Source organism: Haliotis cracherodii, unplaced genomic scaffold, assembly GCF_022045235.1.
Source record: "Haliotis cracherodii isolate W230 unplaced genomic scaffold, xgHalCrac1.p SCAF_10, whole genome shotgun sequence".
NCBI classification, from domain to species: Eukaryota; Metazoa; Mollusca; class Gastropoda; order Lepetellida; family Haliotidae; genus Haliotis; species Haliotis cracherodii.
Window position 1 is genome coordinate 27,969,456 of NW_027266265.1, and position 21,085 is coordinate 27,990,540.

At 41.7% G+C, this 21,085-nt stretch overlaps 1 protein-coding gene across 1 annotated transcript; it reads left to right on the top strand.

Moving 5' to 3' along the window:
• The first annotated feature begins 905 nt into the window (after nt 1-905).
• On the top strand, nt 906-16,628 carry LOC139448491 (protein kinase C and casein kinase substrate in neurons protein 2-like). The gene is made up of 11 exons (XM_071230041.1): nt 906-973; nt 3,045-3,160; nt 3,912-4,032; nt 4,923-5,034; nt 7,400-7,597; nt 8,885-9,000; nt 9,437-9,557; nt 11,005-11,102; nt 12,616-12,644; nt 15,052-15,288; nt 16,362-16,628. Exons 1-11 carry the CDS (start codon nt 906-908, stop codon nt 16,508-16,510), a joined length of 1,365 nt encoding a protein of 454 aa, XP_071086142.1. The 3' UTR covers nt 16,511-16,628.
• Nucleotides 16,629-21,085: the final 4,457 nt, after the last annotated feature.

The following is a 21,085-nucleotide window of genomic DNA, read 5'->3' on the forward strand; positions in this document are numbered from 1 at the left end:
ATGTATGTATGTATGTATGTGCCCCTCAAATATCATCTTCCCGAGGCAAGCGTGTCCACTAGCCTTTATCAGTCAACAGCCATAGCTCACATAATGCGTTGTGTTAGTACATAAGAATTCAAGTATTGCTCACAACTATGTCCCTATAAATAATCAATACACACAGTCCACCTATATCATTTACTGGTATGGCTACAACACAATGATAATATATTAAATTAGAACAGTACCAACATCCACATTTTGTATGCATATACGACAAGGATACAAGCATTAGTGGTCAATTACTTCTATTGTCTTTCCATCCAATCTTTCCGTAACATTAACCTTAAACATATATATATATATATATATATGCCCCCAATTTCCACGCTTCAACCTCACTGTTACACATAAAGAGCCCTATGAAGGCCTAGTTCTACGAAACTAGGTTTTATATATCATGATATATAGGCCAATGGACTCTTGCCCCGTAAGATGCTAAAATATGCTCCCTGTGACTATGTTCACGTTATTCGCAACATCACTTAACACCCATGCAAAAAAATCGAAACAATATTTCTTTGGTTGACAAATGATTTTAATGTCATTCCTCATTCGTACTGTCTGATGTCTGCCTATCGGCATGTCTGACACATGGGAGGGGAGCGATGGTAGTGTTAGAGTCCGTTCCATATATCGACGGGTACACATCTACACAAGGAACTCCGACGATAGTTGTTAATAACTTTACAAGACTGTGTGCTTTATATTGAGGAATACGTCATCAATTGTGACGTCACAGATGACATACACACACACGTCACGTAGCTAAATGAGTTCTTACTTAGAAACCCGCGCGACAATCACCGGTGTTGAAGTCGCCCGGCGCCGAAGTGCCGCTGTCCCGGGTAGTTGACGGCGCGATGGCGGTGCCGGAGAAGGCTAGATATCTGCATCAGGATGCTTTCAAGCGTTTCAGTTCTGGGAATAGGTATGGTAGATATTTTGAATCATCATTTATAAACCTTCGAGTAACTAACTGTTCAATGTAGACCCTTATTATGTGAGTACCTTTAAAGCTAGTAGTAGCTCTATGCAAAACAGCTACGAAAATTGTAGCTATATACTGAACCGCTTAAATTACTGTCCGACAGCCACTGATCGCAAACACATAAATAATGGAAACCAGTGAATGCCGAAAAGTTAAAGCGGAGCCATACATGGCTAGGATCTTCGCAGCTGGTTCCAAAATGTGTGGTATTTGAAAGGTACACTAAACAGTAAGTCTACGACAATATCGTTATCAAAATTAGAGACGTTGTTACAATCGATATTCTATATTATATATATGCATTCATGGCTGTTTGAAGCCATTTGCTAAATATTCTATAACGGTACACAGTTGAGCCGTCTTTAACAGGAGACATAACGGTAAGCTGAGTACGGTTACATATGATTTACAGGGATCCGAGCATACCATTTGTGTGCAAACTAATCCCTTCATCGGGGTAATAACATGTCACGTGCTTTGAGCCTCTGTCCTGTGCGCTGGAGTATTGCGTGATGGAGGCGGCCTATTAAAGACATATTCACAGCGGATATGAGTCTGTGTTCATGAGCTATGATGTAAATGTGCACTTTGTCATGTCATACCAATTGCGTGGATTGATGCTCATCATCATGGTCTCTGGATTGTCTGGACCAGACTCGATTATTTACAGACCGCCCTCGCATAGCTGGAATATCTTTAAGTGCGGCGTTAAACAACATACACACAAAACAAACAACTACTACTACTACTGAAACTACTACCGATGCAACTACTTCTACGGCTGCAACTACTACTACTACTACTACTACTACTACTACTACTACTACTACCACAGCAACGTCTACTACTACTTGGGCGGTGGGGTAGCCTAGTGGTTAAAGCGTTCGTTCGTCAAGCCTAAGGCTCGGGTTCGATTTCCCACAAGAACACATTGTGAGAAGCCCATTTCTGGTGTCCCCCGTCGTGATATTGCTGGAATATTGCTAAAAGCGGCGTAAAACCACTCATTCAACTACTACTACTACAACTACTATTAATACGAGACCGCCCCCGTAGTCTAGTGGTAGAGCGTCTGCCCAGAGCGGAAGGTCCGGGGCTCGAGCCCAGGCCGCGTCATACCAAAATACCAAATCAGTATACTGTGTCGAAGTGGGGTATTCCTGTTAAACTGCGGCATGGTATCTCCGTGGGCCAGCACTATAAAATCGGCATATGTCCGGACTGGTGAGAGCTGCCACTCACGTCGCTATATGAGTGCAATAATCTTGGACGCGACGTTAAACCCCATTTCACCTCATCTCACCTACTACAACGACTGCAATTTCTTCTACTGCTGCAATTACTACTACTACTACTGTAATTACTACTACTACTCCACTACTACTACCGCAACTACTTCTACCACTACTACTGCAGCAACTATTTTTAGATCACTCAATCCAGTGATTGACATCATGAACATCAATCAATGCAATTGGGACACGATGACCAGCAATCAACCAAGTCAACGAGCCTGACCACCCGATCCATTTAGTTGCCTCCCACAACAATACATCGATTGCTGGGGATTATTTTACCCCGGGAGTCCATGATTCAAGCTGGTTATTTCGTTTAGTACTCATTATCTCGCTCTCAAAAAAGAAGAAAATTAAATTTGATTTTATGGGTAATATCGCACTTGTTGCACCAGTTTCTTCCCCAAACAATTTTCAGCTGAATTGAGTGTAAAAATATGGCAGAAAGAAATACGGCTAACATCGCAGCCTGTAGTACAGTTGAGACAAGTGTCGCTTGTTGACAGCTTCCTTTTCCATTCACTGCGTATTATTCTTACCCGGAATCACCAACTGCTGCTGCAGCGTGCTCGCTCCTCACGCCACACCCCAACAGTCAATTCCCAAAATGGTAACAATTTGCGATGGGCGTGATTGCGCAGCGCTATATACGACTCCGCCGACACTTTGTCTTGTTTCATGGCTATTGCTCTAATATTCTCGTGCTTACGCCGAAGGTCTCTGAAGTGCCTGTCGGAGTACATGGAGGAACGAGCTCGGGTTGAGATGAACTACTCCGTGGCTCTAGAACAACTGGCAGCCAGGTGGAACAGGAAACTCGCCGATACATTAGGTCGGTTTATGAAAGTGACAGCACAGCAGTAAATGATCACCTGATCGTAGGATTCTTGTCAAGGGATTATACCATCCATATTAACACAATTGAAACCTATGTAATTACTTTCAAATTTTAACCCTTGGCAAAAGGTCTGCTTATTTATATGAAGCAATTGTGTAGTTAGAACAAAATGGAAATTGGAAGTTGGAAGGCAAAAATACAAGTGCAGTCAGTTCCTTTGTCTCACGCTAACTACAGCAACGTACATGAATAAATGGTCACAAACGACGCACCTTGGAATCATATTCCTTGGAAATAATTCGATAAAATTACGAAAAAAGCCTCATGCTGCATTGCTATTTATATTTTTAAATCTTAAATCTGATATAAATAACCAAATTCAAGCTATTCACTATACTATATCGTATGTATAACATTTAATATTTACGACTATTAACCACATGCATAGTTTAAGTTGCTTGTTACATGCTGTTCATTTCTGTTAATAAGCATGTTTCAAAATTCGTAACGAGATTTAGGCCATTTTGAAGTGTGTCGCTTGCCTAATCCTTTGTCAAAACATGGCGGCAGCTACTGCTCTTATGTACTGTATTGTAAAAATAACGTCATACGACAGACTTTACTACTCAGAGAGAGGGCACTGACTACACACCTATAAAGTCTACCTGTTTAGAGGTGTCTTCTTTAAGCCTTTATCAGTAATGGAATAATGATAGCTGTATTATTCCATGGGGCTTATTCACAGACTTCGAGTACCACGAGTTCCGCAACGTGTTAAGAGAGACATTCAATGAACCGACTGACAAGGCGCCTCTACACAACAAAGTTGCCAACAGGATATTGAACGAGGCGACCATGCTGAAAAAGTGAGCAAGCCAGACTCGTGACTGAGTTTGTTTGCAGTTTGAATACCACGAGACAGACATTGCTATACATGTAGCTATTATAGCGTATGTAGTTGTATGTGAGTGAGTTGGGGTTAACGCCGCTATGAACAGTATTTCAGTTATATCACGGCGTGTCAGCTTGATGTGGGAAGAAACTGATGCAGGTCTTTTGCACACGTTTACCACCTCAGTGAAACCCAAGAGCACGAAACAATCAGGGCGAAACGGGATTCTAACCCACGATCACAGGATTCTGGCACGCCTAAGGGACGCAACTCTGCACAGCGAATTGCGATGCCATAGACGACTGGGCCGCCCGTGCTCACGTGTATGTAAGTACATATATGCTGATGCTTGTCTCGGTGAAAAATGTCCGTATCTGAATGTTTTTTTTATTGATGCGAAGAATGTCTATCGCCACCATAGAGATAGCCATCGAGCGCTCATTCCAAGCGATGCGTCATCCCACAACCTTGCCTAATCCTCCTAAGTTTTCTACTTCGAAGACTTCTATAGCTTCCTTTAAGTTTATATCCTTGATTATATTTTCATAAACCTTTACACTACGTTTTTTATTGTCCAGTAAGAAACATATTCAGATGACTTGATGTTTGATTTGGACCAATTTGCCCTTACTACAACAAATTTAAGTAAGTTTACTTTTTGTTCAAACCAGTTTTATTATAACTACACTCGTCTGCATGTCTAAGACGAGATATAAGATATGGAAGTTACCCGAGTTCAGTTACTGGTTTTGTGTGTATTCACCTCTGGATCTATGAGACGGTTCTTACTTAATGTAGTTGAATGTCTTGCATGAGGTAATAATTCTACCGATGGTAAAAACGAGTGTGTTCATACGTCTTTAGGCATTACAAAGACACCTTTAAGCGCGAGGCTCAATCCGCTACAATGGCGAAGTATGCCGAGGCGACGGAGAAACAGATGAAGTTAGAGGAGAGAGTTCGGAAAGCTAAGAAGGTAAGGATAGCCTGTTCATATCTAGTGAGTAAGTGAGTATGGTTTTACGCCGCTTTTAGCAATATTCCAGCAATATAACGACAAGGCCGCCTGGTTCTTCTTTTGTACCCAAATGAGCATAATGACAAAGCCGCCTGGTTCTTCTTTTGTACCCAAATGAGCATAATGACAAGGCCGCCTGGTTCTTCTTTTGTACCCAAATGAGCATAATGACAAGGCCGCCTGGTTCTTCTTTTGTACCCAAATGAGCATAATGACAAGGCCGCCTGGTTCTTCTTTTGTACCCAAATGAGCATAATGACAAGGTCGCCTGGTTCTTCTTTTGTACCCAAATGTGCATAACGACAAGGCCGCCTGGTTCTTCTTTTGTACCCAAATGTGCATAACGACAAGGCCGCCTGGTTCTTCTTTTGTACCCAAATGATCATAATGACAAGGTCGCCTGGTTCTTCTTTTGTACCCAAATGTGCATAACGACAAGGCCGCCTGGTTCTTCTTTTGTACCCAAATGAGCATAATGACAAGGCCGCCTGGTTCTTCTTTTGTACCCAAATGAGCATAATGACAAGGTCGCCTGGTTCTTCTTTTGTACCCAAATGTGCATAACGACAAGGCCGCCTGGTTCTTCTTTTGTACCCAAATGTGCATAACGACAAGGCCGCCTGGTTCTTCTTTTGTACCCAAATGTGCATAACGACAAGGCCGCCTGGTTCTTCTTTTGTACCCAAATGACAAAGGTACATTAGACAAACTACAGTATCTTCACGTTAACGCACACACATTATGTACGGGTAAACGAGTATTGAGTGAACGGCACATTTGACTTCCTGTGTAGAATCCTCTACCCTTATGAAGCAGATAGTACCATGGTTGGTAACGATGAAGATGATTCTGTACGGGGACCCTCTTTTTCAGGAGAACTTATTTAATATGGAATAGGGTTTACACAATAAATTATCTACAAATATTTTGCATTTTTGCGAATACCAGCAACCCAAACACATCACATGAGCCTGATATGAGTAAGCGAGTTTAGTTTAACTCCGCTTTGAACAGTATTTCAGTTAAATCACATTATGTCAGGAAAACTCCAAGTGATGTGCTCGTCAATAAAATGTCAAAACAATAACTCGAGATATATTTGTGAAGAGCTTGTATAGTTTGTTCGTACCTTCGGTTAATGTTATTCATGACACTCTTCGTTGCTATATAACGACAGCTTTAGTGCGTGTTTAAACAGTTTTACATACAAAAACACACTGGGAATATATGTGGTCACAACGAAGAATGCACCATATTCATTTAGAATCTTATTGATACGATCCATCACAATATCGTTTCGGGACAAGTATCCGCGTGATAGCTAACCTCAACTTGATAATGGGGGAGCACTCTACTTACAATCTTGACAAGTTCCTCCGTGCAGCGCCCTCTCATGATTCTCATTCCTCAGCTCCACCACAGAGCCGTCAAGTAGAGCTCGCATCTCACTAGGGACTGTTGCCAGACGGCATTGCAAATAAATTAGCCTCACAACGCCACGAACACCATTGTAATACTATGGTACATGGGCTGTGCAAGGTTGCGTCCCTTAGCCGTACCAGGGTCCGATGATCATGGGTTCGAATCCCACATTCGCCTGGATTGTTTTGTTATTGTGTGGAAGCCAGTATTGTAACATATGTTATATTTGGGATAACACTTTCTTAGTAAAGTACAGATTCTCGTACTTTTTGGGGTTGAGTCCCGTCCGTCCCTTCCCAGAGTGAGGCACCTTATCGCCGGCACACAAAGTCAGCGATCTAACCCACTCAGCCATCGAGGCTTCCACAAAAATGAAAGTCCGACAACTGGTAGTCTAGATCACGTACTTTGAGTACCCCTCTGACAAGTGTCGAATCCCGGACGTCACTCAACCCAAAAAAGTACGAGAATCTATACTTTACTAAGAAAGTGTTATCCCAAATATAACATATGTTACATTTGACCACTTTCTAAATGGCATTGTGTATTCATAGCCAGTATTGGCCAATAAATCAGACTATATTGTGATATATACTCATGCTAAAAGTGACACGTTCATGGGCATGGCTTTGTAACTTACGATAACTTTTAATTAAGCAGCAAAGGTGAACATAAAATTCTGACACATCTTGCATTCGATTTAAAAAAAAACCTGGCCAACCCTGGTGAACCAATGTTGACCAAGGTAAACCCCAAGCTAAACCGGATTATGTATGGTTTCGGGTTAACACTGGTCACTGGTCATCTCAGGTTGAATCTACTCAAACCTGGTTGCCAGAAAAGTGGTAACATCGGTTGACTCAGGTCACTCAAATTGTAATAATCGAACGCACGTGCTCAGAAATACCACCGGAAGAAACAGGCCCTGGAGCACGTGCAGAAGGCCATAGCAGAGTTCCCGTTCCGGAGTGAATCCTCTTCAAAATACCAGGACTTGGAGGAAAAGCGTGAGGAGCTGTCCCGCCAGGCCACCGACACCTACCTCCGGTACGAGAGTCGTCTCAGAGTAGACACCATGAACAGACAGGAGTTCATTCGCGTGAGTTGAAGGAACTTAAAACAAGGATGAACGATTTGTATATGTTAGGCAAATTCGAATTAATATTTTGCTCTTCATATGTATTTGGATGGAGGGATGAAACGAGATGAGACGGAGATTAATAGATAATATACTTTTTAAAAAATGTCAGATATTGATGTAGACGTATATTATTTCATATTTCGTGCCGTTTTCCTTATATGGATCCACATCAGACACGCACTTCAGGTAAAGCCGTTGAATGTAGGGGGCACAGTTGTCTGCAGTGCCGCAATTACATCATCTTCCCGAGGCAAGGGAGTGAACAGACTGTAAATGTCCAGTATCCACCCTTGCCGAACTTGGCTGTAATGTCGTGGCTCGATCGAAGCACCACCAGTTGCGATTACGAGTTGTGTCACCTTTAACGTCCTCCTATTGACCATCAGATTTCACCTCTCATATCACTTGCGTTTGCTTCAAACAAAATGGCGGCGCCCAGTCACAACGATAATCTAATCGATAATTAAGATCTTCTTTGTGATAAAATGGGTTTTACCTCGCGAAGTACATCCAATCACTTGAGCACCTTGATTAAAAGCAAGAACAGATTTGAAAAAAAGAATCTGTCGACGCCCAGTTGACGGTACACATGCTCTGCAAATCTGAACGGCAGTCGCCATGTTGTTTACAAACCGAATGATTTCGTTACGAGATTTTGATTGGACTATGCATAGACTCGTTAGTTCAGCCAAAGTATAACTCCATAATTGCAGCCCAGTTCGGCAACGGTGGAAACTGGACTTTTATAGTCAGCTCGGAACGATGCAATTACATATGCGGAGTTATGTCCCCTAGCTGTCAGTATGCGCTGCGTGTTCGAATTCCACATTCGACCCGATTATGATCCATACCCATATAACCATGATCTTCCAATTCCTCTCAGATCTGATTCGACAGAATCCGTGGTCTAGTGGTAGAGCGTATGCAAAGTGATGGTACAAGATGGTACTTGTTCTTACCGTGCCTGGCGCTCGGCATTAAGGGGCTAAAATAAAGACTGGCCGGCTCGGAGTCCGTATACTGTCTCTAAGTAGGGTATTCACGTGGGTAACAGCGGCATGGTATCTCAGGGGCTAGCACTATAAATCGTCATCAGTCCAGACTAGTACAAGCACGGCCACACAAACACGTGCATGCACGTCGCGATAAAAGTGCAATAATCTTGGACGCGACGTTAAACCCCATTCCACCTCAGCTCACCTGATCTGATCGAAATACCTTCACTTCACGCTGGTTCCCCTGTAGGACATGAGAGAGTGCGAGGGGGCCTACAACGACCACGAGCTACAGCGTCTGCTCGCTGTGTGTGACAGGATCAGAGACATGCTCAAGGATCTGGCAATGTTGGATGGAAGCGAGAGGTAAACCTGTCGTCAATGTGTACTGAATCAAAGAACACGTTTGTAGAGGAGTCTGGTGATAACATGTATTTTCGAACAGTGTCTTGTTTGACAACAAATGATAAAGTTACCGACAAGATAGACGACACTAGACCTACTGTTAGCTGCCGTAACCATATACTAGTATCTTTGCTGCTCCCAATAAACGATTTTATATTGTCTTGTCGCTACACACTGTATCAAAAGTGTTTATGGGAGCTGCACAGAGGTAAGGTTAACGCATCCAGATCTACCGTAAGACGGACTGCACTCGATCTACTGTAGAAACTTTTCCAAGACTCGAATTCGTCAAAACGATACATAATCGTTTATAAATGTTTCACTGACGATGGAATTAGATTGTTTATTACCACGAAGCTCTGAGTATAACTGTGTTTCCCACAACCTTCACTGCCAGAGACCCGAGCAAGGAGAGACTCGCCAAGCTGCAGAGCATGGTGCAGGGGTTTTCAGTGACGGACGCTGTGAACAAGTACACTGATCTGTTCGTGAAGGAACACACGTTCCCTAAGTTCGAGGTACGTCAGCAACGCTATTACCGACTTCGTTATATCCGTAGTTTGCTGTATTGTTAACCAGGATGGACACATAATCAGTTCTGTAACAAGGACGCAGAAATAAACATTCCAATTGCATGAAAATTGTTTACCGGGTCATCAACCACCATTCATTCCTTTTCTTCATGTACTGACAGAATGTATTGTGAACTCCGCGGCGGCCTGTACACGATGTGTTCAGAGAATAAACTATTAACCACGAGGAATTTCTTGTACGGGAACAGAGACCATATGCATATAATTATATCATATGTTTTCTGACGGGAATTTATTTTGTAAACTTCACACTACCCCACGAAGGACAGAAAAACACTAATTCCGAGTTTCGAGTATGTTATTCTTTATAATACCCACAGTCTTTTTGTCTGAGAAGTAGAAATATGTGGGTTTCCTGATCTCAAGCAGAAATTGTATTTCATTAGTCTGTTGTTGGAAATAGACAACCAGTCTCGGAAACAGATTCAATTGGACAAAATAGCGTGAAAATTAAATGAATGGATCATTCACTGAAAGGCAAGCGCGCCACGAATAAGCAATTTAATCGCTCACCCCCGGGTCTCGAACAGCTCGATGCGCTTGCGCACTTTTCCAAAACGGCGGCGCAACTACCGCTTGGTTGCCTTGTCCTAACGAAGACATGTCCATTTCCCAGTTGATCCAGTCAAGAATTTCTTCTTCTGCTGTCGAACTCAGCTGCCATTTTGGTTTGAGAACGAGAAAGCGACTTCAGCCAGCGATTGGTGCGATTGCAAGCGGCTAAAAGTTAGCGTTGCAAAATTTCGCAAAACGGCAATCGCTAAAAGCAATGTGCAGCGATTCGCCTTACGTAGCGTTGCGCTAACTTTCAGCCGCTTGCAATCGCACCACTTCGTTCTCATACCAAAATGGCGGCTGATCGAAATTTGAATTTGACAGAGGAACAAGAAATGGGCAAATGCAGCTAAAGTCCCGGCATCCCCAATCTGCTCCACATCGTCAAAGTACCCAACAACAGTCACAAATTCATCGGCTTGTCATCGAACTTCTTCTATTACGTTCTTTATTTGGGCAAGGCAAACAGGCGGTAGTCGCGGCGCCATTTTGGAAGAGTGCGCAAGCGCTTCGAGCTGTTGCAGGTGATGAGCGATTATTTGCTTACTCTAAGCGATACGTGGCTTGCAACGCGCTTTAGGTGTTCCACGTGACATAAAATCATCTGTGACCAGATGAACAATGTATGACATGATCTACAACTTATAATTTATTTGCAACAATGCGTTCATATGACGCCACGTTGCTATGGCCTCTTCGTAAACAATGAAAACAAGGGGAAATTGGCACTAGCCAATCAACATTTAGCAAACATTATAATGCGCAATGACAATATGTAAGTGCCTCTATGGGTAATATTGTCCACTGTGCTTTGAAGGACTACCGGTCACACGGCGAGGTGGACAACAAGGCCAGTCAGGCCACAGTGGACGACACCAGTGATGTTGACCTGGCTGCACCAGACAGCAGGGAGTTGTGAGTGGCGTGTAGACAGAGAATTAGTGAGGGAGTGAGGTTTTACGTGTTTTCGCAATCTTCCAGCAATAATACGGCGGAGAACACCAGAAATGGGCTATGTATGTGTTTTGTTTTCGAATTTTTGTCCAACTGGCTTTGATGAGTTGGTTGTTTTGCGCCAATGTCAGCATATTTGCAGGTGTATCACGACTGGCACCTGGGATAGGCGAACGTGTGGTTGATAATATGAGTAACTATCGGTGTGAGTGGGTACTCCCCTTTGAACAGTATTTCAGTTGTATCAGCTTGATGTGGGAGCAAAGCCCGAGATGAAGCAGGTTGTTTTACACTTTAGTGAAACCAGTGAGTACGTATGATGGGGACAAACCTAGAAGCGATATCAGCGCGATTTTAACCCAAAATTAAGGGTAACTCGGGTACCCGAGTCGGGTGGGCACTGAGTAGGACCCGGGTACCTACAAGACTACCCAGACCCGTGGTTAGTCATGTGATATATAGTTTAATGACAAAAATTATTTGGAACTCTTACACTACAAGTCACTAATGTTCGCATTTCTTTCTGACTATGCACCCATTCCTTCTGACTTTTCATATGGTTGAATAAAGATATAACTTAAGTCAACTTCGTCACGATATAGCTGAAATATTGCCGATGTGATCGTTTAATACATGTATCTAAATACGTTTTGCAAGTGCTGTGGTAAAATAAATTCCCAATCGGACATTTTGTATCTTTTGAGACCTACCGTGGGTACCCGGGTAGGGTCGGGTAATAGGGGGATGGGTACCCGGGTAGTAAATTTGGACTCGTCCCAGCCTTACCCAAAATCGTAGGCTTCAGGGACGCCATGCGGCGTAACAGGGTACTGCTAATTGCGGGGCCTCGGATGACTGGGCCCTCCGCGCGTTAGGGATAAGATGACACTCAAGATCCGCTAGGTCCATCTTGTAATCATTTGAGTCCACGTGTGCAAATTCTTCCCCGGAATTGGCATGGTTGTTGTGCAGTCCAAATAGTGACCGTGTTTGTAGTTTGTTTGTTTGTTGTTTAACGTCGCACTCCGCAATATTCCAACTATATGACGGCGGTCTGTAAATATTGAGTCTGGACCAGATATACCAGTGACATCATGAGCATCGATCCACGCAATTGGGATATGGTGACATGTATCAAACAAAGTCAGCTAGCCTGGCCACCCGATCCCGTTAGTCACCTCTTACGGCAAGTATAGTCACCTCTTACGGCAAGCATAGTCGCCTGTTACGGCAAGCATGGGTTGCTGAAGACCTATTCGAACCCTGGGATCTTCATGGTTTGTGACCATCATTTGGTGCCACTGGGTACAATTAATACTTTGCATCGCCATAACGAACAGACATTTAATGCTTGAGGTCCCTTGTACATGTTTGGTCGCTATGTTCTTTTCACCCTGCTTTTGAGGGATAAATCTAGCACCACCCAGAACAATGTTTCATTAAGAGACAATACAAGTATTATTTTCTATTTCAGAGTCTTGTCAACTGCTCGGACTCAGAGAGGTAGGTTTCAATTTGTACAAAATCCAACTGTTCCGAGAAATCTTTGAGAAATTAACTGTATCAAAGCCATTTTATCTTTACTTATAACCTATCAAATAATTTCCCTTGGTCTATCGGCGCACCACGCCGGTGCTGGTGAGTTTCAGTAAACTGGTTTCACGGCCTACGACCGGTACCGTGTTTTTCTGTTCTCCCATAATAAGCGGACACGCCGTGACATTAATGAAGTATGTTCAAAGTGGCGTAAACCAAACTCATTCACTGTGTCTATGAACAAAAAAAGTCATGGTTAGTATATGAATGAACCATTCGTAAAAACATGGAGGCGACTATGCTTGTCGTAAGAGGCGACCATAACGGGATCGGGTGGCCTGTGTTGCTGACTTGGTTGATGCATGTCATCGTATCCCAATTGCGTGGATCGATGCTCATGATGGCTCGATTATTTACAGACCGCCGTCATATAGCTGGAATATTGCTGAGTGCGGCATTAAACAACAAACAAATAAACATGCATGGATGTCACCTAAGGCCACAACATAGCAGATGCTCTTATGCTTTTATATGCTACTCAAAAGTTAAGGACCACCAGATTCTTTCATATTTCTATAGTTAATCGGTCATGTCATGACATTAACTAAAGTAATATGAAAGTATCGGGTGGTCCTTAACTTCTTTTGAGTATATTATTTATCATCCAAAACTGGCTCCCACAGGAGATATCGCTTGGATAATTTTTTGATTTGAAGTTTACACGATACATGTATACGGCTTTTCCATTGGACGAGAGGTCGGTCACATGACCGCGAAATTGACGTTCATAAGTGTATGAACGACACAATTTGACGTTCATACGTTTTCACGAGACCGTGTTCTTGAAATAACGTAACACTGACGGACTACTTCCACATTCCTGGGGAAACCCTTGGGAATTCCCTACCACGAAAACATACATAAGCGTTCTTTCTGATCATTTAGAACCTTTATTCTTGGTCTCAGCGTTTCAGTATACGTTGAGAAATGTCAGAGAGCGTGACTGCATGATTGTTCACGAATATCCTCGCTACGGTCTATCCTAATGAACAAACGAAGAAATGCACATCTAAACTATCGTAGTATCGACTCGATCCGTGTCTAGGCTGACATTGACCGTCTCAAGCAATCTATGAATTTACCTTAGTGTCTGTTTGACGCATCTTTATTCACCTTTCAATGATCGGCCAGTTGATCAATGATGACTAACACATGTAACCGCCACAGGTTCATTAACAACTTCGGAAATCTCTCCCGTCACGTTTATCGTGTCGGCCATTTTGACGTCTTGTACTTGATGTAAATGTATTACGACGCGCTGTCATTGTGACTGACTTACTGAGGTAGTTCTTTACAGACCTTTCTCATCTAATGAGGATATGATTTGAATACATGTGCTGCGTAAGATGTTTCTGAAGAGCATGTTGTACATCCATACTCCCATGTCACCTCTCTTTTTGAGGAACTATTTTACTCCGCGATGTAGCTGGTTGTTGTATGGCTGTCAGTGTAAACATGACGTCACACGCACTAAATAAAATTGTGTTTAGATCTTGGCCTACATCCTTTGGGGTAAGAAATTGTGATAAAAAATTATAAGAATTGACCTTCACTTTGTGTGAGTTCATTGGAGTATGAACCTTCATAGAGTGAGGGCCAAACATTGAATGAACGTCGTCGCAAGCTCCGACGTTCATACAGTTTGGCCCTCACTCTATGAAGGTTCATACTCCAATGGACTCACAAAGTGAAGGTCAATGTCTTAAATGAGATCAAGCGATATCTACACTGTATATATCGCTACAATGAAATTGCATCAGAATGCTTTGCAGACCATTGTGACGTCACTGGTTACCATGAAGTCACAATCAAATGACATCACTAATGGCTCTGCTACTAAGCTGTTAGCAGTACGTTTTTACACTGAAAAGACACTGCTAATCACTGTCTACAAACTGAAAAAGTTTGAAGAATGATGTTTGATGATAAATAAAATCTCACACTCGATAAAAGTGGCAAAAATCCTCGGCAAACCTCGGAATTTCTCCACTTTTATCAACTCGTGTTGATATATTTGATATCAAAAGACACTCAGGTGAGATTCTCTATATCTACATTGTGAATACACTGGAATCTTTGTGGGGTCAGGCGAGGTGTCCTTTCTAACAGTCTGTGTCTGTGATATTCTAATTGCTTTACTGTCCATTGTCGACAGGTTCATATACAGGTTTAAATACAGTTTAAACTATAAATGTATTTATTATTAATGAATAACTTGTTCTAGTCACTGTATGGCTGAAACATCGCCGACGTGACTTTAAATTTTCACTCGCTCACTCACTCTTTGGGGTCATACATGTATCATCTTCGTTAGATTCGGATACCCACCTGCAACGTCCCACGACTTCCCCGACCCCCGTTATGGCCTGGGAGCCCCCGGGGTCGGACGAAGGGTCAGAGGAGGAGGACAGAGGACTCCTGCGTCACGGGGACACTGACAGGGAGGTGCTGACGACGAGTACAGTCGACGTCACCAGGCTCAGTGACGTCAGAGTTGTAGCCATCCGCGCTCACTGGTCGCGGCAGTTAACTGAACTGTCGTATGAAATTGGTGAGCTGATGATTCTTTGTGGGGAATTATTTCATGCTTGTGATCTTTATGAACGTTTTATATATCCATAAGAATATTTTCCATAAATCCATTTAAGGCTCTGTAGGTCGTATTTTTGCAACAGACCGCCACCGTGGCCTAGTGGTAGAGCGTCCGCTCGCGTCATACCAAAGTACGTTAAGAGATGGCACTTGTTGTTACCCTGCCAGGCGCACAGCATAAAGGACCGGTCGGCTCGGAGTCAGTATAATCATCAGTCTGTCTGAGTCGGGTGTTCATGTTAAACTGGGGCATGGTATCTCAGTGGGCTAGCAATAACCTTGAGCGCAAAGTTAAACTTCATTTCACCTCACCTATTGTAGCAACAATATCAATCAAATACTAATTAATTTGAATTTTGAAAAACTTAAACAGGTGAGGTGAAAGGGTGTTTATGGTCGCCTTAAAGATATATAGCATTATGCAATGTCTACTAGATCACAGCGCGATTAATAAACAAACAAAAAAACAAGTTGACATTAAACACAACTCTTCCATGCTTAAATCATCCTTGATAATCCAGTGTTACGTGTATCGTATATTTATGACAAATATCCTGGAGCTAATTGCTACCATAGCTACAGAAGTGATATCATTATCAGCAACTTCACAAAAAATCTCTCTTGATCCCTAATTTGTTTTCTTCGGTATATATGTTGGCTTTGACTTCTCCCTGCCATCGCCAGGCAAATGAAGATGCACCAATTATTGTAGTGCCGTGGTCCTGCAGGTATCTCTTCTAAACACTGGGGTGTTAAGGAAATGGAGGGGTTACAGCTTGTAGCATTACTGAAAGTCCAATTCAAACATTGGTAAAAACCAGACTTCCATTCTTGGTCTTTCCCATGCTGTAGTAGGGCTAAATGTTGTGCACCATCAAACACTCACTCACCTTGGGACATGCATTAACTATGCAGGATGGATTATTTCAGCGTATCAATCTCTAATTTGTATGTTTAACAAATCCTTGATGATTTACCCTCTTGCTGGTCACCCTTTAATGTCAGCGTTTTGAAACAATTCGAACATTCCAGGTCAGGTCATCAAGCAGAAGCTTCCAGCTAACGAGGAGGGCATGGCCTATGGTTGGATCCGACCCAACAACTACAGCAAGCGTCGCTATGGATCCTATCCCGCCAACTCGGTCCGACTCATGGCCAAGAAACAGAAGAAGCAGCAGTAACTTGTCTTACAGTCTACCTTGGCCATAAACCAAGACGACCCATAGAGTTGCAGGGGACAATTCAACTTTTCAGGGTTGGAATCAACAGATATGCTTTTCAATATCACATCTAAAAGCAGCTGGCGGTACTGATTTACATATTGTTTGTTGCATCCGTATCTTGTTATTGATGTGAACATTCTGTGTAACAGGGTAGCAGCTATTTGGTTTATAGAGATGTACAAGTCTTTACAGGAATCACTATGTACAACCTGTTGTCTTCATTGCCTGTTGTATGATTTGCATACCCTCTATCATTGTCCTGATATTGCTAGGAATTTGTTTCCAGATCAATAAACATGTTAACCATAAAAACATAATTATTTCCATTTAGTTACATATCCTACAATTCCTTATCAGTACTCTCGTGTGGGGATCCCAGCAACCAATGCTGGATGATAGGAGTCATCATATCAATCACAGTATTGTCTGGTTCAGACTCCATTATTTACGGTCCATTGACATGGTTGGGACATGTTGGGGGGGGGGGGGGGGGGGGGGTGCAGCATCAAACAACACACAGGCAAGCAGGCACGCACACGTACACTATCACTTCTAAGATAGAATTATCAAACAATATTTTTTAATATGTGAGACAAGGTTGAGCCATATAAAAATATATCACCAAAAAACATTTGAATGTTGGAGAACAAGACGAAAACTATTTGGAAAACAAACTTTTATTGTCAACAGACATAAATATATAGACACAGTATGTACAGGCATTTGAAAATAAATACGTATACAAGTTTGTAAACAGGGCATGGAGATGATCAGTTTGTAGGGTAGCACCAGGTCGTAAGATCTAACAAACTGGACCTTTGTTCTCTAAAGACTGTCACCCAGTCTCTTACACAGACCAGACACCACCTGACAAAACCAGTCATAAAGCTAAACAGTTCAAATTATATTTTGAGATGTACATGATGTATCCTATGATTATTTTCATAGGAATAGTTACCAGTAACAGATGTGGTTGACAGTAGTTCTTAGCAACCACAAACCAACTTCCTGCAAATCCTGTCATCATTGTATTCTCATGTTAGGTCGTGAATTGGCCAACACAAATAGTTTCACATTGTAATCTATTTACAGTTGAGCAGACTGATTCTCCATTAACTGCTTGTTGTCTGTATAGGTAAATAACAGCATACAAGGCCCTCAGCTAAACACTTCCAACAAACCTGTAAACTACCACGCATGCAATGAAATAATACCATCACTCTTTCACACTCTATATCACTAGTCACGAAAGATGCTCTGCCAAAACATACTATCATACTTTCTGTATTGTGCATGTGATCCAAAGGAAACGAGCGCATGTTTCCCATAATGCATCTCTTTCCAAGAAATCATTTATACATGGGACTGTATATAACAGTTAAACACAACGACACATTGCTATCAGGTAAGAAGAGTTACCTCCCTTGATCAATATTAATGGTTTCCAAATGTACAGCATGTACCTTCAAGTATGCAAAATTGCAAACCAGATGAAAAGAAACAGAAAAGAGGCCAGATTGACATCATGCTGCCCAGACTTAAAGCAAAGTTGTCTTGGAATGTTCAGAGCTTAACAAAACAGAAATTCTGAAAATATTAAAAACCTTCAACCATACACACAAGATCATGCTGATAACCACACTATGAGAAATGATATCATGGAAGCACAAGATGACACATTCAGAACATGAACTGTCCAGGATATACAAATAAAAGGCGATGTTAAAGGTAATAAATAATACATCATATACACAAACAAACCTGGTTGGTAAAGACCCTACTCCAGACTAGGGAAATGTTGTTCAACAGTGAGTGAGTTAAACAGTACTCCAGATATTTCACAGCCATGGCATCCAGGTCTTAGATTTTACCACTTTGGTAAAACCCACAAGCATAAGTATAGTGCTGACAAATGAAGGAGCATAATTTGGGCAAATCTGAATATTTAATATTCAAATCACAGGTCACAGGATCCAGACAGACAAAAGGGACATAACTCTGCACAGATAATTGCAGCACCATAGACCATGGATTATTGTAGTGTCATTCCTCTGGTCTGGGTGTATGTGTATGTGTATATTCTCATACAGGTCTATCTGGAATAGAAAGAGCATGGGTGGCCACAGGTGCTACCATTCCCATGTCATGGCAGCAGCACCTGGTCATGGGGCTTCAAAACACAAATTCACGCCAACACTCATCCTTGTTTCTTGTTAAACAACTATGATAAGTGGAAAACAACACTTGGTGATATCACTGAAGTACTGCCCAAGTCAGCATTAAACCCAACACACTCCTCTTGAAGCAAATTGTCGTGTATGGCACAGCCAGACGTACACAGCCATGCTTCCAGTTCCCAGAGGCTATCATTATGCAGAAAGGCAAGACTAATACAGATCAAGTTAACACATATCACATCTCTCAACCTTAAGGCCTTCTGATACTAAACCAACACTGCGACAGCGCCATGCAGCTCATCGCGTCGGTGCGTAATTATTTAACCCATATTTGGACAGATCTTCAATGCAGTAAACATTGTCATTTACCAAATAAAGATGAAATTTGAATAGACATAATCTTTCAGATCTTAAATGTGCAAAGGGATTTGATTTCAATTAATTAAACTGACAAACTTTGCTGATGGCTGTCCAAGAATTATTTGCAATTTCGACATCTTTTGTAATGGGATACAGACACAGATGTTTCCTTTCTTCAAGAATCAATAATGCGATGATTTATTTGTGATTTTGTGATTTTGGCATTGTTATTTCTTCAAGAAAGACTTATTTGTCAAACCATGTGTTTCATTATCACCTGGAAATGACATCATAAAAAGGGGACTTCCCAAAGCGTCAGGGCCGCAAGCAGCAAAAATTGCTTTTTTTGCAATTTAAAAAATATACCACTGTCGCTGCGCTGCATTAAAGGGCAAGTTCACACGGAAATGAACCTTTTTTTCTTGTACTTTTTCCATATTAAAAGTGTTAACATAGAAGTGTCATAGACAAAAATATAAAAACATCATATTTAATTAACATATTTTTTGCACTAAAACGATTTATATTTTTCACATTTACCAAGTGTTCTATTTCCATAACAAAAACACCATGGCTTATGTCCCTTGCAATATGACGTCATTGGTGCCAATTGATAAACATTATGACGTCATCATGCTTTGTTAGAGCCGCTTCACGTGGTGTAGGTACAGTTTTGTGATTCTAGCATCTCAGATGCCAGCCAGAATTGTGTTATGCTGAGTCACCACTACGCCGGAGTGTGTCGTAGACCATGTTGTTTTACCGCAAACTGGTCCTTGATATCTTTTGCGTTGAGAATAGACAGGGACCCAGTTGAATTGGCACCAATTACGTCATAATCTAAGGGGGATAACTCAGGCCTATTTCGCTCGTAAAACGAAGGCCTCATAACGGCATATCACTTTCACACTATTGTGAGCTTCCTACTTTCACTGTGAAAAAAAATGAGTGTATATTTTCAAACACAGATACTAACTAATTCTAAAATTGCGTTTTGTTTAGAAAAAGAAAGAAAGTGATTTTTGCGTGTACACTTCCCCTTTAATGTAGGTTGCTTATCTTAAAACGAGTGCGTTATGTTTTGCTATTGACACGCTGCGCTGCCAACAAATGGGTTTAGTGTGGGACACGTAAGTGTCGGCATCAAGGAATATCACACGGGGAACTGCCAAATTAGAGAAGTATACAAAGTACCAATTACAAATGAGTGACAAACAAAATCTCTTACTAGATGTTAAAAAGAAAAACAGGCAAAGCTAATTGTGAAATAAGTGAAGCATATTGCACTGTCAGTTTGTATCAAGACTTAGAATAAAATCTTAGAACATGATCAAAAACATTTTTGCTTTACAAAGTACATATATATCAGCAACAATACTAACAAAGTTTACAATAAACCCTATCTACATGAATGTAGACAGGTCTACCTGATTCTCACTAAACCTGCTGGCAACCAAGGTACTACCTGGAATATCACAGAAAAACACCAAGCACTAGGTGACAATGCCCAGAAAACCAAGTGCATCACACCATATTGTTTCCTTGACAACTTTATTTCCTCAGAATGGACCCAGCTTCCCCATGTCTCGAAATAAAATAATAATACAGAAATAATAAACTGTGAATGTATACATAAATTTAAAAACTTAATTGATTTTGTTATGAATAAATCCTGACAATACATGGCATCTATGAAAGCTGTACCCAATCTCATCAAAATAGGATGTTATACTCCTATGTGATACCTCTCTGCTCTTGAGCCAATGAGGTGTCAGCTTTCGATAAAGAATTAGCTTCATTTCTTCACCTCAATTCGGAAAGTTTAATTTTACCAAAAGAGTGAGTGAGTGAGTGAGTGAGTGAGTTGGGTTTAACGCTGCTTTTAACAGTATTCCAGTTATATCGCGGCGGGTCAGCTTAATGTGGGAGGAAAGCCCAAAGTGATGCAGGTCTCAGACGTTTACCACTTCGGTGAAACCCACGAGCACGGGTATGG

Bases quoted from the DNA above. Each gene is read 5' to 3' on its own strand.
- LOC139448491 (XM_071230041.1), top strand. From the start codon at position 906: ATGGCGGTGCCGGAGAAGGCTAGATATCTGCATCAGGATGCTTTCAAG. The intron at 4,033-4,922 runs GTGAGCAAGCCA...ATACGTCTTTAG, and splicing joins GAGGCGACCATGCTGAAAAA to GCATTACAAAGACACCTTTA. The intron at 7,598-8,884 runs GTGAGTTGAAGG...GTTCCCCTGTAG, and splicing joins ACAGACAGGAGTTCATTCGC to GACATGAGAGAGTGCGAGGG.